Source organism: Stegodyphus dumicola, chromosome 12, assembly GCF_044657685.1.
Source record: "Stegodyphus dumicola isolate Sdum_Otavi_A_Nest chromosome 12, ASM4465768v1".
Lineage (NCBI taxonomy): Eukaryota > Metazoa > Arthropoda > Arachnida > Araneae > Eresidae > Stegodyphus > Stegodyphus dumicola.
Genome location: NC_140779.1, coordinates 80,263,715 through 80,281,623, shown reverse-complemented (window position 1 = coordinate 80,281,623; position 17,909 = coordinate 80,263,715). Strand labels below are relative to the sequence as shown.

The following is a 17,909-nucleotide window of genomic DNA, read 5'->3' as shown; positions in this document are numbered from 1 at the left end:
AAGGTGTCATCTGACACAAAGGTCCGCTGAAAAACATTGTCATCTAACTCTCAAGCTAAATGAGTTGAAGAAACTGCAATCCAGCCTACTGTGAGGAAAATGTCAGCCCTACAGGGAGGATTCCTATATCACTTTTCCGTATTCCATCTCCCAGTGTTATATGGAGTCGTTCAAAAGATAATAAAGAAATCCATTACACAAAAAATACTGGACAAATCCATTGTGTACTGGATTTGTACTTAAGAAACAAATGCAGTACACAAGTGACCGAACGAACGCAAGGAGCAAACGCACAAAGAACCGAATTTTCACAGACCTAATTAACTGAATTAGTTACTTCATCTGTCATTGTGATGCTACAGGGAAAGATTCAACCAATAGAAAGGAATGTCAAATAATATCATATCCTAACTAAAGGAGAAAAATGGAGAAACAGTGAAGTCTTTGAAATTCTACCTGTGTAAAGAGAAGAAAAGCCAGAGTATGGAAATTATCAGTAAAGAAATAGGTTAGTCCTGAGAGAATTAGGAAATTCCCACGATTTGTATCAGCATTCCCAACAAGTACCAAAAATTTAAATTAACATCCTGAGTAACGATTATAGGCGATATTAAAGAAGCCAGAATCAGTGCAATTTTTATAAATTTGTCGGACTTGTTTCGAAGGTTTGAATGTAGAACTTTCTACTTCAGCTTACAGGTTTACATAATGATGAAGGAGAAATCTATGCTGAGAATTTAATATCAGAACAGAAAACTCGAAACATTTCCATCGAAAAAACGCAAAGCTACTGGCGCCATTGATAAAAATAACTACGAAATATTATCTTGAAAGCTGAGGAAGTAGATTGAAAGTCAGATCAATTATATAGAACTGAATGATTTTTACGAATGTGATTCCTCTTATGAAATTTCATACATTTTACAAAAGCTTAACTTTCGCGGCTTTTTTCTTTGTGTCTATAAAATTTGCAGTTTCACACTTAAAAACCCCATTCCAGGTATGTTATCTTGCGGTATATACAGAATTGCCAATGTGGTTAGCATACATCGGTCAAACTAGAAAAGCCTTAAAATGTCAATTAATTGATGCACATATAAGGAAAAACGAAAGACGTAAATCCTCTGTTGCTCAAAAGCATTGGCCAAAAATCATATTTTTCTTCAACCAAAATTGTTTAAAAAACACTTTCCATTTGCGAATTAGAATTTCTAGAGGCGTTCCAAATTCATAAAAAGTTTTTCAGATCTAGTTAATAGTTCAAATTCTAATCCGTCTTTACCATCAACTTATCAGGAAATTATTTCATAACATTTCGCGTTTTCATTTTTTATCACTGTATGGCGCCAGTAGCTTGCTTTTTTGTTTCTTTAATGTAATTTTCTGGTCTATTGCTTTCTCATAAGCACAGCCTTCTCATTCGTCATTTTCACTTCTGCAGCTGAAGAAGCAGACTCTGTATTTAAACCTTCGAAAATAGTTCTACAGATTTATGAAAATTGCGCCGATTCTTGTTGCTTTAGTATCTTTAATAAAGTACCAAAAACTTAATGAAAATGGAGACTGCCAGGTAATAGAATGGATGCAGAAACAGAAGAAATAAGGCTAAAGAAGTTCTACCGCTTATAATTTATTGACAGATAGTCTGTTTATTAGATTCTTATTAAGGATCAATCAAATCAAATTCATGATTTGCTGTTATGTGTCTAATCATCCTAAAAAATTGTCTTTAGGAATAGCAGCAACAGCTATATCGTTCTATTGCAATCAAGCATTTGGCCACGAAAGGATCTATTTTCAATCACATCTTTCGTCAAAGGCTAAACAGCTCATTAAATTGGTGAATAGAGAACCAGGAGATAATAACATGGGAGATATTCTGAAATTACTTGTAGCTAAAATCATTTTGTGAATAAAGAATAATCGCTTTCCAGTTTTATGAAAATACGTAAATACAAGAGGTTATACGTGCCATATTTTTCATGGAATTCTGAGTAAAGAAGATGTCTCAGAAGAAAGTAAAGTTATTTTCATACAAATCACTTCGTTCCAGTTGATAGAGCTTCTTCTTCAGGAAAAATTCCTGTAAAGTGTTGTAAAAGCTAAAATTTATGAAAAACACAGGCTGGTTTGATGGCTCTCAAATGCTTGAAGTGTGAAGAATCGTACTGAATTTACTAGTGCACCTTGGAAAGGAGGGGGAAGGCAACAGTGGAAATTATTTTAGGAGATCATGTTTCATGTTTTAAAGATTACACATGATCTCCAAAAACTACTGGGAAGCTCCGAAAAATACCAGGTGTGTGTATGTGTGTGTGATTATGGCAAAGCCTCGAGGGCTATCTGCCTAACGGGAGGGATGCCTTTGTGGAGGACTTTCTAAGGGAAAGTGGGTCGTATACACGTTACACATGGGGAAAACCACAAAAACGCCCATGCAGCCAGCCCGTTCGAGGGATTCGAACCTCCCAGTTTCAATAAGGAAAACAAGTCTTAATTCCTCACTGATATCGTTAATGTGGTTGGATGCTAAAAGGTAGGAATATAAAAAGAGAAAGAAGATGCTTCAGACTAATGGTAATTTTGAAGATTTTAGGAAATTTACTCGTTAAGGCGTTTTTGTTCTCGCACTTCACAGAATCCTTATAAGCTTTTCGAAAGTTTGAATGTACGATTGGTGTATTGCAGGCACGAGCTCACATCCAGTTCCAAGAGTCCAAGCACCAGTGACATGACTAAAACCTTTAAAGTAACTTTTTTTCCTTTGGCACACAAACAAAATTTTAGGATCTCAGCTTTCTGATTTGCTGACTGAGGTCGCAAGATTATTTTCTCTTCTCGCTGTTATTCTTGTTTACTTACTAAGTGTTTTACCCAAAAGATTCTTCGCTGATTGTGATCTCTATTTTCATTATTCTATTCTGAGATTTTCAGTGACATTTTGTCGAATTGTTTCCCTTTACCTCAGTGTTTCTAATTTTTCTGAACGGGAATATATCTTAACAAAATGTGTTAGGCTTTTCTATGGAACTCTATCAGGTTTAACCGAAGGTACATTTAGCGGAATTCTAATATAAAATATTTGAATCCAAGTGTTAGATGTTCAAGTTTTAAATGATGTTATTATTAATTAAACGTTCTGTTTTAGCATGAACAAAAGGTTCTAATTTTTTGGCTGATTATTATCCAAGTGTAATTTTTACCTGTTTTGCTGTACGCTAGTCCGTTATAAAATGCGCAATAAGGGCTTTGCTATGACTACGCTTTCGCAATCAATATACACATTGTGCATATCATTTCGTACATACCTAACAAATGTGTAAACTTTAATTGAATGTTGTCTGGTTTTAAAATTAAAAATTAGTGCTTTCATGATTTCAAATAACGAAAGGCATCACCCTTAATATTATTAAAAATTTTTGTACATTATTCTTAAACAGTTCTTAAGGTAATCAAGCAAGGATTTCATAGAATAATTTGTTCTAAATAACGTATGTAATATAAATAATCAGATGGTTATTTTTCCTGTCTCCTCAGCAGATTTACTAAATAGCCACTGACCGTCGTACAAGCACAATGAAGCTAATACTTCTCTTAACTATAGAAAATAATCTGGAAATTTCACTACCTGAAATTTCTGTTTAATGCTAAAATGGAAAAGTCATCTAATCAATGAAAAAGTTCGAAAGTCGTGGAACAGATACTGACGAAACGTAGGCTCCAGGTAAAGCAACAGGCGATTGATATGTCTTGATAGCCACATTTCACACTGGTATAGAAATAAAACTAAGCTGTCAAAGTGTAAGAACGCAATTAAAAGCATATCTTTTTAAGATCAGAATAAATAAACATAACGTTTCGGGTGGTCGTCTGATGTTTGGCGGTCAAATGGAGATGGCCTCACAGGCAGGGTGGATGGCACTGAATATCTCACTCCAGTTTGTGGCAGATGTTGAGGCCTAGGTGGTATGAGGTATGCACAGTGGATGATGCCTACATTAGAACATAACTAGTAACATGATCTCCACTATCACTATAAATATTGCTGATTAATAGCTAGTAAATAGATGGTTACAACTGATGATAATTATTCATGCAGACTATGATTTCATAATAGCTATGATTGAGACATCCGAGATCATTCTGGTTATTAATGCTGAAACATTTGTTCGTAAATGCTTTGTTTATATAATTATTCAATACGTTCAAGTAGCTAATTTTTGTTGAAAATACATAGACGCTTCTGAATATCGCAATTTCATACCGTAAAGATGTTTCAGAATTTACCAATATCTTACAGAAGAACAGAAGAAAATCTGAATTATAAAAAAATTAGTTCAAAATCTGTGTTATGTTATAAAAGCAGTGATGAAGTGGATAGAAAAGCTATTAATGCCAGTTTCAAGGTCTGACAAGTATCGCAGCTTTTGTTATTCAATTAAATAGCTTTTGACTTGAAATGTATTTATATTTCTGAATTTCCTCTAGAGGATTTGTAATTTTAGAAGTTTAAATAGAGTGTTGATTAACATATTGAAATGGAAAGTAATCCTTTGTGATTTCGTATGATAAATATGTGTTATGTGATTATATTAAAAGCTATGGAGATTGTAAGCTTCATGAGTTAAATCAGATATTTTGCGTATTGAAAAATAAAGTTTATTTCATATCAAGCAAAATTTATGTTGAAATATGATCGCTATTTAATGGAAATACTTTCTTCAAGGAATTATGAAATAGTTACAATTTCTTGGATCCTTCATATTTCCAAAGGAATTTATATGTACTATGTATTTTAAGAATTTAAGAATTTATGTATGCATTATGCATTTGTCAATGGGCATATAGCATTCGAAGCCTTTTGCTTCGAAAAAACTAAATAAAGAATTTTCTATTATTACTAAATTAGGTTTCTGTCGTCAGGGTTTAATAGTTACTAATATGTAATTTATAGATTCTTTAGTGGGATAATTTATAAATTTTTACGGGCAAGAAAATATGAGTATATCTTATAATGAGAAAGGAAAATGATAGGATAGTTTATGCGAAAAATTTTCAGAAAAATTTAATTGAGGAACCTCTAACTATTTTTAGGAAACATAGAGTCATCAATAAATATATTATAGCACTGAATTAATTATGAAACTCTTAACTAGGCAGAAACTCCAGAGAAATCATAGAAAATTTTAAACTTGCAGTATTTTAGTTAATATGCACAGTTGCCTTCTTAATGTGTTCACTTGCGCTAGAAACAAATAGTTAATCACAAACGTTAACAACTAACAGTGCAAGAGTATATGTTGCCTCAATGTGATTCTAGCATTTAAAGTACAGAATTACGTAATTTTAAATGTACATGTTTTGTATTGTGATTTTTATACATCCTTTTTTTCCTTAAGTTTTACATATATCCTTCATTAAAATTTGAAATTCATGAACAAGATTTAAAGTAAAATCCCTTATCTAATGATAACACATGGAAACCATGATTCTGTGTAGTGGGAAGTCATATTAAATAAATAACACACTTCATTACTTTTATTGGACAATAAAAGGTAGTGTCATGGGTTACATGTACATTGCTGATCATAAATCCAAATGGCACAGGTGATCGTGTGAGAAACCTGTTCGCAATATCTATCTACAATAAAACAGTTTAAAAAAACTTTAAACAGCCAGTTATAATACAGCATTTCATAGGAACAAAAGAGTTAAAAACCTTTTTGCAAATAAAATTTTTAGTAGTTGTGTATAAATTATTCTTACACTTAACATTTCGAAAATTGACTATTATCATCAACAATACAACTATACAATTATCTTTGTTTTTTTTTGGCAAAAATAATACAGCTCAATTTCAAATACTTGCAAAGGAAGTTTGAGAGAAGGTTTAATTTAATCAAAATATGTTAGCTAATTATAAAATTTTGCGAAGAAAAAATATATTTGCGGCTTATTGTTATCTTATACATTTGAATAATTTTAAATAATATAACAGTTTAAAATTTAAATGTTACATACTCTTTGGATTTTCAAAATACGATGAATAAATTTAAGAAAATTATATATTTTTTTGTTTGTGGTGATATATATTGTTGACTAATAGTAAACGACAGCATTTGAAATTGATCCGCATTCTTTTAGCCACTGCTCATAGCTTTAACAAAATCTCCATTTTAAAGTTTTGTCCCGTCTTCTTTATGATATACATTCTACATTGCTTGCGTAGGTTACATGAACAAGATCACAGACAATGGTGAATGAGAACATGTCACATCACCTGTTCCAGAGACAATAAGGCCTTGAGTTTCAAAGTGAGCTAGGTTTAGAAAAAGTGTTAAAGAGAAACAGCTTCCCTGTCCATTATAGAAGGGTGAGAAAAGTAATTTCAGGTTGTTATCATGCAAATTTTATGCTCGATTTTAAGCCACGCTCATGGCATAACATACTCTGTTTTCAGAGGTAACTTCTGGCTTCCCTTAATGTTACCTTATTATAAGCCACATCTGTTTATTTTTAACTGATTCTGTGTATGAGTATACATATATATGTTATTGTTAATTTAACTCAATAATTGTTAGTAGACTACTAATTAGCTTTTAACCATATTTAAAATAAAGTATCTAGAAATGAATACAAAATTATGTATATTTTTCAATTCGAAATATATATTCAATTTCTACACGTGGATGGGTATGTGGTAAGTGATATTTTTCATGTTGTTACATTTTTACTATTCTGTCTTTAGAATAATTTACATTGTACCTCAAAATTTCTCAAATCTTGGATTTAAAACATTTAATTTTCCCAAACTTTGCTTGAAATACTTTTGCGTTCTTTGAATTTATTTATAAAAACCAGAAAAATTATGAAAATCGATCAGAGCAACCACAAACAAGTTACGCAAATGAAAGTTATATTCAGGGCTTAAACATAGTTAGCTGCTGAAAACTAGACGAAAATTTATGACGAAAATATGAGGACTTTCATATATAAGTTCCTTTTTCATTTTTTCTTAATCATTATTAATAATGAATTTTATCCTTTCGTAAAAGATATTAATATTAACCCCAACTATATATGAAATTAACCATTAGTTGTACCAAAAACAAAAGAAAGTGATATTTTGTTTTTTAACATTTAACATTCTAGTTACACAACATGTGCATTTTTTATTAAAATCAGAATCACTTTTTCTCATATTTAATACTTTTTTAACATTTACTTACCTATCATAAATACTTTAAAATCCGCATTATAATTTTCATTTTTAAAATCTCATATTTGTCCATTTCACTGTCGGGGAAAAATATGACATTTTTAGTAAATGACTTTTATTTATCAAATCTCAATCTTTGAGAAAATTTTATAGAATTAAAGTATTCGGATATAAGAAACGTCTTAATTGACATAAAAGGTTCATTTAAAATGTTTAAAAATTATGTTATGTACCAGAATTGAATAATAACTAATAGTTCACACTTTACAATGAGAAAATTAGTAATACGAATTAATATTATTTATAGTCAGATAGCTGTCTGGAGGATTAATATGAACATTTATTTTACGTCATTTCGATACCTCTTTTAAATCTTAATTTTAGAGAAAATTTTTTATTTTAATTTAGTGTGAGTGAAATTTTTTTTACCTAGTAATGTTCAACCTTTAGGTATTGTAATACGTAAAGTGAACTTGAATACATTAACCCTTGTTGCTTCAGTCACTTTGTTTTTATTCTATAACAGGAAAACTTACGTAGATACTCAAAATACGTTTAATTTTCAAATATTTGTTATTTCTTGTGAAATATTTAAATACATTTAAAAATAACTTTGTTTTCTTTTCTTTAATAGTTTTGAAACTCTGAAGCATAATAAAATTCAGATTAATTTAAAAATTTGCATCAGAATTTGCTGTATCTTATCTGAGAATTTAATGTTAGAAGAATAATCAAATCCCTGAATTGGTGCCGAGTTTCATTTCTAAATCTCTCCAAAAATTCTTAGTTGCGTAAACATACTTTCAGTGTACATAAAATTTTCAGATATGTTAGTTTTTTCAAATGCTTAAAACATTTAAAAACTTTCAATAAAATAATACTATTTTCACATTTTGTTGCTTTTAACATCAGTATTTAAAATGTATAATTAAATAACAATAATACAGCCCTGACTATATCCAAATCTGTTATGAGAAATGTTTTGTGGTAAGTATGTAATATTTGTGAGCATAATTCGGAAATAATTTCGGTGAAAATGTGAGTATCTTTTATGTACGTTTCTTAAAGTATTGAGTATTGCTTATTACTGCTTTCGTATTCTGTTTCTATTCATTTTTATATTGAAAAAATAAACAAATATTTTTCTGATTTTTATTTAATTGCATCTTTTAATGATAGTTATGCATGAATTTCTTTTTTTCCTCGTTTAAATTTTTTTTGGAATTTATTACAATGTATTTTTAATTTACTGGCATTAAAATATTCCTTATGTTGTATTTTAATATTCTTTAAAATTTTTTGCTGTTGAAAAATTATTACATTCATTAGCCTTATTGATACTAAAGATCTTATTATCGTTATACGATTAAAAATTGACAATATTTAATGCAACTAAATTTCAAATGAATCAATACAAAACAGCACACAAAAAACTGTACCATTTGTCTCTGAAGACTGAAACAATAGAATTTTATAGACTTTGTTTTCTTTACAAACCTTGTGCTGTACATTAATGTGACAGTTATCCTTCTAGTTTCTGCCTATCAGACTGGTATAATGAAATAAACAATGCACACCCTGTTATGTAAGTGGTCCCAATACGATGAAAAATGCTATTTTAATACTTTTCACAGAACACTTTTTCCTAAAGACAGTTCTACTATTCTATGTAAACTATTCTTATTAAGAAAATTTATTACTTGTGGCACAATATTTTATCTCGAAAAGATCAACCATTTTACGTAAATATGTATATATCGTTTGTGGGCCATTCAAGCAAATGTTTTGAATCATTAATGACTGGAATGTTTTTTTTATAAATTTCCTATAGAGGAGTATGGACATGTTAGCAAAATCATGTATTTAGCTGCTAATGCGTGTGACAAAAAATAATTATTTTTGTTAAATTATAGAAAACGCGGCCGAACACGTTTGAGTTTTAATGGAAAATGAGATACATTTTGAAATGTCAAAACGTATTTATGACATGTCCCACAGACTTAAGATAAAACATAATAACACTGAAACAGTACTGAAAGGAAAACTTACGCACTGTAAAGTTAAACTGGAAATTAAACTCCTTAATATATAGAAAATACTAGTAATATATATAGTTACGAAGATAGTAGGAAACTATCATAATAATTATGTTGTTATTTATGATAATATGGAAAATATGAAAACTGAGCACAGAAAATAGTTTCGAACATTCGAAACTTGCCAGTTCTGATATCCAGCAGGTTATCAAAATGGGAGAGTTATCGAAATAAAGATAATTTCAGTTCGTAAGTATGTAAGATTTGTAACATTTTTCACATATTTGTAATGCAATAAACAATATTTAATTTAAATATTTGTAAGATTATTGCAGCGAATTATAACATTTTCAAAATCTCTAATAAACTACTATCTAGTTTATGGGCTATATTTTAACATTACACTTAATATTCAGTTACACTTTTTGAGGTACTATGTATGAGATCGTAATTTTTTCCAACAGCATACAGGAAGTTTTTACGCATTCGAATGCTTTTGAGGTAATTAGGCAACGCGAAATTATTGTAATTATTTCTAACAATGAAATTGTAAATATTTTGTGTAATATTAAAATGCTGGAAGGGTGTTCCTCGTTAAGCAAATTAGAAGCACCAAGAAGTCAAGTTCGGCCACATTTCTACAGATGATATAAAATTAAATATACATTTATTATTGAAATATGTGTGCCATTATTGCATGAAAACAATTATAAATAGTATGTGTGTTGAATGGTAAATTGTTTGAATGATGTTTTATAGGCAACAATTTAAGCATTACGGCGCTTGTTACCAAAATATATTAAATGGCAAGAAGAAGTAAAAAATAATATTCTAAAATTATAATGGTATCAAAAGTAACTTTAACGTAGGAGATTATTGTATTTTAGAACTATATTTTAATCCAGTTCAAAGCTAATTTTGTAAGTAGAACTTGTGCAAGGAGTAAAGCTTTATTGAAGAAATCTCTGTTTATCACAGCAACAATTGATAAACTTCACTATTGATATTTTCAAAAATACAAAAAGGAAAAAACTTCAAATAAAGAACATTCTTCAGAAAAACATTTCATGTACTACATATATGTACATACAATATATCATCGAACTGTAAAAATTATTTCTGTCCGTAAGTTTTCAGAATTTATGTCATCTGTCATAGCCTAACATTTTATATAATTTTCGTAACAATATATTTAATGCTTATTACTTAAACTAATCGGTATGACCCTCTGATGACATCAAAGTATTATTTTCGTTTTACGTAGAAAACGTTTAGTTCATGTAAGGGCTTATAACTTGAGATATTAACTTTTTTCCAAGCTGCAATGAGATGTTAGAAAACATATACATTAAATATACATTAATTTTTTTAATCCCTGATATTGCACTAATGAATCATTTTGAATCGTTTGCACATTTCCCTTAAATAAAATAATTTTGCTTATTTTTATAAAAATAATGAACAAGATAACTATATATTAGTTAAAAATTTATATTTTTAAAACTTTATTTTATAAAACAATTTAACTTAAAAAGAGAACAGTATATACTATTTTAAACTCTCCTTCAGGTTTTTGTTTACAATATATTTTTTACAGAAAAAATATTAAATTTGTTGATATCTGAGTTATTTTTTTCATGGTCTAACGTTAAGGAGGTGTGCTAATACCATATTGCTCTGGTCCTGTTGCACTCACTAATGAAAGACGGCATAAAAGAAAACTATGTCACTCAGAAATATCTTTGAGAAACACTGAATATCCAACATAATTTTTGAAGCATTTTTGTAACCATATTTACTACATATGCACTTTTTGGAAACATTGTGCTATTGATTTCAGTGTTGGGAGACTTATTTGTTATTAGATGCCTTGAGAGTGTTTGAAAATCACTTATTAAATGGATATGCATGGAGAATTTGTTTTAATGAATCATATTTTTCTCCTACCTGTAATAGTGGTTCTTAAAGTTTTACTCCATGCACCTTTTTCCCCACTGCAAGACGATCATCTTTCCCCTGTATTCCAAAACTCGAAAAAATACATATACGTTTGTTTAAATTTAGATTATTTTTAATGTGTTTTTTAAAATTAAAAAAGTACAGAAAAAGTTGATAAATACTAAAGTTTTTATATTCAGAACATAAAAAGAATACTTAACAGGCAAATAAAAGGCTGAACGCTTTTCCCCTTTAAACTAGAACCCCCCTGTTGACAGCACCTGGTCTATGAAATATTATGACGTCCCAAATAAATTTTACACGGTTTAATAACATTACATAGCTAGTTGCTATATTTTGAGATTAATGCCAAAAAGTATTTTGTGGCATCTTTAATCAAATTATTTCAAAGATAAATAAATGCATTGGTGAGCCTTTTGCTGTTTACATAATTAATATTATTTCTAAAGGTATTTTTATTCTGTATTCAAAAATGCAAATCGATTGTTACCTTGCTTGAATATTTTTAATTTATATCATGATTTTAAAGCTTTATTAAGAAATCATGAAATACGTATTTTGGAATCCAACAGATGCTTCTATTATTAATATAATAATTGGTTGAATTCGAGCAGTTCTCATTGGTTTTCTCCTTTTATTTTAGATTGTTATTATGCGAGCAAGTCTTCTTTTTTATCTATTTCTCGGTAATTAATGTTTTGCGAAAAACTGCTTCACTTACATGAATAAACAAGTGCGATATATTTACAGGAACAATATCGTATTCAAACAAAGACGGAATATTAGAAGATCTATTAAAATTGAGTAATTCTCGTATTTGGCTGTTAAACTAGGAGAATAAATTAAACTATGGGCAACTAAAAATGTTTGGTGAGACTTACGGTGAAGCTATGAGACGTTGAGAAAAATGAAAAAGTTTAATTTTATTAAGAGGAATATGTAGCTACCGTTTTCTAAATTCCGTACAGTTAAAAAGATCGCGAAAGAATACTACGTTTTGGAATAAAACATGATAACGAATTCTTGTTGAATGATACATGATGAAGAAATGGTAGGAGGATGCAAATTAACAAAGGGAAATTATCTGCTGCATTAATAAGCACAGCTAAACTGAAATTTACAACTGAAATTTAATCATGTATTACGTTTAAATTTACTGTACACTTAAAATTATTGTATTGTTTGATTACTTATAATATTTTCGTCATTAATTAGGTTTTCTATGATATAGTTTATCCTTTATAACCCATATGCTCTTCGTGGTGTTACATAATTTACTCCTCTGTGTAAGAGTATATATTTGTTATTAGAGGAGTTTCACAGTTCCAAAATTTAAGTAAATCTCAAATTTAAGTGTTAATTCTAAGATTAACACTAAGAAACTAATTAAAAGTACCCATTACATTTAGAACATCGAATTGTCTATAAATATGTAGACTTACCTATCAGCATAATTTTGTTTTATTCAGAAAATCTTTTTAAAATTCCAAGAATGATGATGGGAAGCATAATGTCGATCTTGAGAATTTTTTTAAATCAAGTTATGCATATTTTTTTGCCCTATTCATAGAATTATGGCATTTAAAACTTCTTATTACAAACACAATATATATATATATATATATTGTGTGTAATATAGTAACTATGTACATATAAGAAAATTACGATTTAATAGATCTGGTTATTATAAAATGTATATCACGGAATACCGAACTCTAACAGCCTCACATGAGCATACATTTACCAGGAAAGCCCGAGGCAGCAAGTACTCAAAATAAAAAGTTTTATGTATCTAAATTTTTCTATTTAAATCAACAAGTTTTGTTGTTTTGTACTAGAATGTAAAATGAAATATACTAATCTACTATCATTTAAGTAAGTTTTACTGTATGTCGCAATTATAAATTATATTCTTTATGATAACTAGTTTTATTTATAGGATAATTTCATGCATAAATAAAATAAATAAATTAGAACCATAATCAAATGCCCATTACATAGTATTTGTATTAAATTCACAGATAAAATAAATTCTTTGTTGTAGTACCATTCAGATCAGATTAGAATTTTAAAAAATGTTTTGGCAGTGATGTATCTATTTGAGGTTCTTTCTATGTATTTCTTATTCAGACATATACTTTTTATTTCGAGATATGAAAACTAAAATAATGTAATTTAGACATTCAGGGTTAATATGAATGTATTTTTTAAATTTAAAACATAGAAAATAATAATTTTCCTTAAATATCAATTTATTGATTATTTTTATACTTAAATAATCTTTCCAAATATGTCTAATGTGGCAAAATACCAAAATTTAAATAAAAAATACTGGTGTTAATTTAAATACCAAAATTTAAATACATAAAACTTTGTATTTTGAGTGCTTGCTGCCTCTGGTTTTCCTGGTAAATGTATTCTCATGTTAGGTTGTTAGAGTTCCGTATTCCGTGATATGCATTTTAACCAGATCTACCAAACCGTAATTTGTAATAATTTTATATTCATTATTCAGATTAGAATAATGTTTAACAAATATTTTACAGTTCTGATGCACAATTCGTCCATGAGCATGGATACTGATACAATTATTTATAATAAACTTACCATTATAATTAACTGTTTTAGAATTCTTTGGAATTACATATATGCATATTTCTCTGACATTTTTCAAACTGCTGGATATTCATTGTTTCTCAGTATGTACAACGAATTTTGTTGAAAGTGTTGCTATATTCTAAATAAATGAGCAAATCACTTCTAGAGCTAAAGTGAGACCAGAAAAACTAAGTAGTTATATGGTTCAGTCCATAAAAATAGATCGCGAAAAAATGTGTTATGTATGACTGTGAAATACGCGAATGTGAGAAACATAAATTCTTTGCGATGAGGAAACGAAATGATCTAACACTATACATTCGTCAGTAACATGGACACACTTAAAAAAAGCGCCAACAACAAAAGTGATTTACAAATCACTATGGGTCTAAATCCCTGCAGGTGGTGAGAGAATCACATCATATAATAGTTGAACTACGTTCAAGTTCACTGGAAGAAGCTATTTACATGAACTAACACAGACGAAGTTTCCAGAAATTCACATTTTGACGCCATTTCCGACGTTCGGTTCGACGTTCTACAACAACTGTTTTCAGTCTTCGTCCATACTAAAAGGTATTTGTCCTATTTTTTGGGCTTTCTGAGGCGTAATTAACAAGGTCTGAGAAATCATTTTCAAGTAGCGTAGATTATTTTACGTATTGTATACCTGGTTTGATACTCGTATTTGACTGGAATAGTTTTGGTTGAGGTTCAGTTGCCATAAAAGCATAACAAAAGCTATTTTTTCTTTTTCTGTAATTTGATTTTGCTTAATCACTGAAAGACTGTATTTTAAAACTAACAGTTGGAAGCAATCTACAAATATTTAATCTTCTATACCTTCTAACTTTGTAAACTTCAACAGCAACAGGAGTGTCAAACGAAGAGAAGTGACTGGAAAGTGAGCGTTCTTCAGTTGACCTCTGCGTTTGAACTCGTTGACATATAGTTTCAGCTTCGTCGCCTTCTACTCTAAGAGAAGACTAGAAGTCTTCCCTTTATATACAATACAATATTCTTTTAAACTATGTTAGAGAGTTTTTTAATAATTTCTCAATAAAAATTCTCTCGGGAATTACACGTATTTATGCTTGGTATGATGAGTTCCATATGCCGAGCTCAATTTTTTATGTACAAGCGTATGAGCGTTAGTGCCGTTTTGCAACTCCAGCTGGCAGAGTTTGGTGGGAGGTAGAATAGGGATCTATGGTCAATTACAAAACTTCAAGACCTTACCCAACCATTGGCTTGTTGCCTAAAATAAAAACAAACATCTTTTAATTCTTCATAATAAAATACGTTGAGATAACAGCAATAATAAACTTATAAATATAGCTAAAAATATTTGGTACTTTTTCATTTCGCCGGCGCAAATCTCGCCAAGCAGACTTGGAGACAACACACAGTCTATTGGAGACAACACACAGTATACACATAAAAAAAAGTTAACAAATGTTAGTTCTAAGAATTTTTTATTTTGAAGGCATAAACATTTTAATATCGTTTAAAATTTTGTAAAAAGACAATAAATTTGCAAAAAGAAATTAATTTAAGAATTTACTATGCTTTCATGGTAGCACACCCTGATTCGCCGTTTTATATCACGTGATCCCAAGTGATCTCATCTCACGTAAACTACGCTACAAAAATCGAATTCTATCAGTAATTATCTACATTAATTTCAAGTTAAGTCTTAATTTGGAATACAAGTTTAAATGCAAAAATTATTTCAATTCGTACGAATAGCTTACTCAGAAATTATGTAAAACCGCAGTGCTTTACTTCGCTAGTGCATTTTCATTAGAATTAATGAATTTTATCCTTTACTTTGCCTTTTCTGTATTTTCGCCTTCGGGTGAGCAGTGTGATTGCATCCTAATTGACTTAATTATCGCGAATGGCCTTAGGGCATAAAATTGAACTATCTTGTAAAAATTCTTTGTAACTGTATGTCAGTATTGAAAGGAACAATCAATCTGATAAGAAATGGCTGCCACTTGTTTTTGAAAATCAGGCTTAATAGGTTCGCAGAGAGAATATTCCGTTTTTTCAGCTACATTATCGCTTGCGCCGGCAAAATGGAAAAGTACCAAATAATTAAATAGCTTAAATAGATAGTTAAAAAAGTACGAGCAAATTAAGATAACATATTTTATGATATGATAAGAAATTTAACGAGCTTTCGTTTAAAGAAGCATATTCTGTTGTTGCTAAAATGTGTAGGACTTACATATTATCCCGTCGACCGTGAAAATGTTGCCAAGCAGTGCGATTTAGCGCCAGTTATGGAGTGTGACTTCACAACACTCTCATAATATTTCCGCTTTTGCTTGATGAACAATAAACGGATAAACTGTGACAATGTAACGTGAAAAATTGTGAAAAGAAAATATATTTGAAAAGAAACGTGGATCGAGGTCTATAGAATAGCATTTGAAGCTACGTTCTGGTTAATTTACAGTTGGTCGAGAGAATTAACATTTCCTGAACAGTTGGACATGGCCGACAAAACATGAATATTAACAATTACTTGCGGGGAATTTGTATTCATAGCATTCTAAACATAACTTCCGGTAAAATTGGAGGATCTAATAAAACAGCAGAACTCGGGAAAAAAAAAAAAAAAAAAAAAAAAAAAACTCTTTAAACGAAACTTGAACACTTCTCCCTTTTCGGCTAATTTACTGATTTATTGTATGCAATGAAAGGCGCCAATTTTACGATGAATGATAAAATTACTTCTTAATTTCTTTTCATTATTAGCCCGAAGGACCGTTAGTCTAGAACGGTTATCATTCTCGAAACGGAATTTTGTGTTGGTTTGTTTTAAATGACGTATCACCTTTTTAAATTGCTGCCAAGAAATACTAATGCCCTGTACTATACTTAAAGAAATGAAATACTGAAGAATTTGCATGAATGTATGTATGTTTCTCGCATTATGAAAAAAACGATGGTACCTAGAGCCATCAAATTTTGAACAACGTAATCCTCCACCCGAACATGGGCACCTGGAGGCCCAAATTTTGAATTCCGAATTATTTGTTTTAATGTCTATTTCATATTATGTAAAACTTTAAAGAATTCTTTATTATTTCAAAGCAAGCAATGGCAACACTGTGCTGAAAAAAGTATTTTTATCTCTAGCGCGAGACTGTCTATCGAAAATTTCTAAGGATATGCTGGTTTTAAATATTTTTAGCCTAAAGGGACATTAGCCCAAATGCTCTCGAAACGTGTATGTGTGTAAATGAAAAAAAAACTGCCCCTTTGGGTGTAATATGAAATCTAAAATCTTTCAAACTTTTTTTTTTCTTATTATCTTACTTCCTCATTTTCTAAATAATTATTATTTAAAAATTTATAAACACTTTAAATTACAATTCAGCTGTTTTGTATGCTAATTCAGCGCGGCAGAAACTTTGTTCTTCACTGAACTATTATCACATATAGAACGTTTCGTTTTTACTTTTAACTTCTTACTTTTTAACTTGGTTTGATGTTAGTTCTATTAATTATTGAAAAATTTATCCTTCATATTAAAATTTTACTTAATAATAAAATAGGTGTTTCACTTAGTTTCTTTTCATATTATAAAATCTCAATGTTTTATTTGTTAAAAATTATCGTTTGCAGAAAGTTAAACTGTAAATAATATAATTTACAGTTTAGCTTTTCTGAATGTGTACTCAACTCGGCGGAACTTTTTACAGTGATCTATAGTCACGTTTTTCTAATATACTTGATGTGAATTCTCTACTTACTGAAAAATATATATACAGTGTCTCACAAAAGTGATGGGACACTTGTGCTTTACAAAAGGAAACTGTAATAAAATTAATTAAAAAAACATGTAGAAATTTTTGTGGGTGTGTTTCATACTTAAATTTAATAACAATTATTACATAACATTTTCTCAAAATATTAAAATATTAATTTAATAAAAATACAATTGTTTAGAACGGAGCAAAAAATGGCTCACATAAGTGATGGGACACTACGTACTATGCAACAAAAATCGTCTGAAGTAAGCAATAAAAATATCTTTTGGGGTATTTATTTTTACTCAAAAGCAATTGGCAATAATTTATAAA

General features: G+C 29.5%; 1 protein-coding gene across 9 annotated transcripts in view; it reads right to left on the bottom strand.

Moving 5' to 3' along the window:
* Positions 1-5,520: 5,520 nt before the first annotated feature.
* Positions 5,521-17,909, bottom strand: part of LOC118187366 (uncharacterized) — a 554,527-nt gene continuing 542,138 nt past the window's right edge. For all 9 annotated transcript variants that reach the window (XR_015038239.1, XM_085806623.1, XM_085806627.1 and 6 more), the window contains one exon: positions 5,521-15,070. Coding sequence is in view for 8 of the 9 variants with exons in the window: in XM_085806623.1 (XP_085662749.1) it covers positions 15,040-15,070 (31 nt within the window). In the remaining variant the exon portion in view is untranslated. The remainder of the gene's footprint in view (positions 15,071-17,909) is intronic.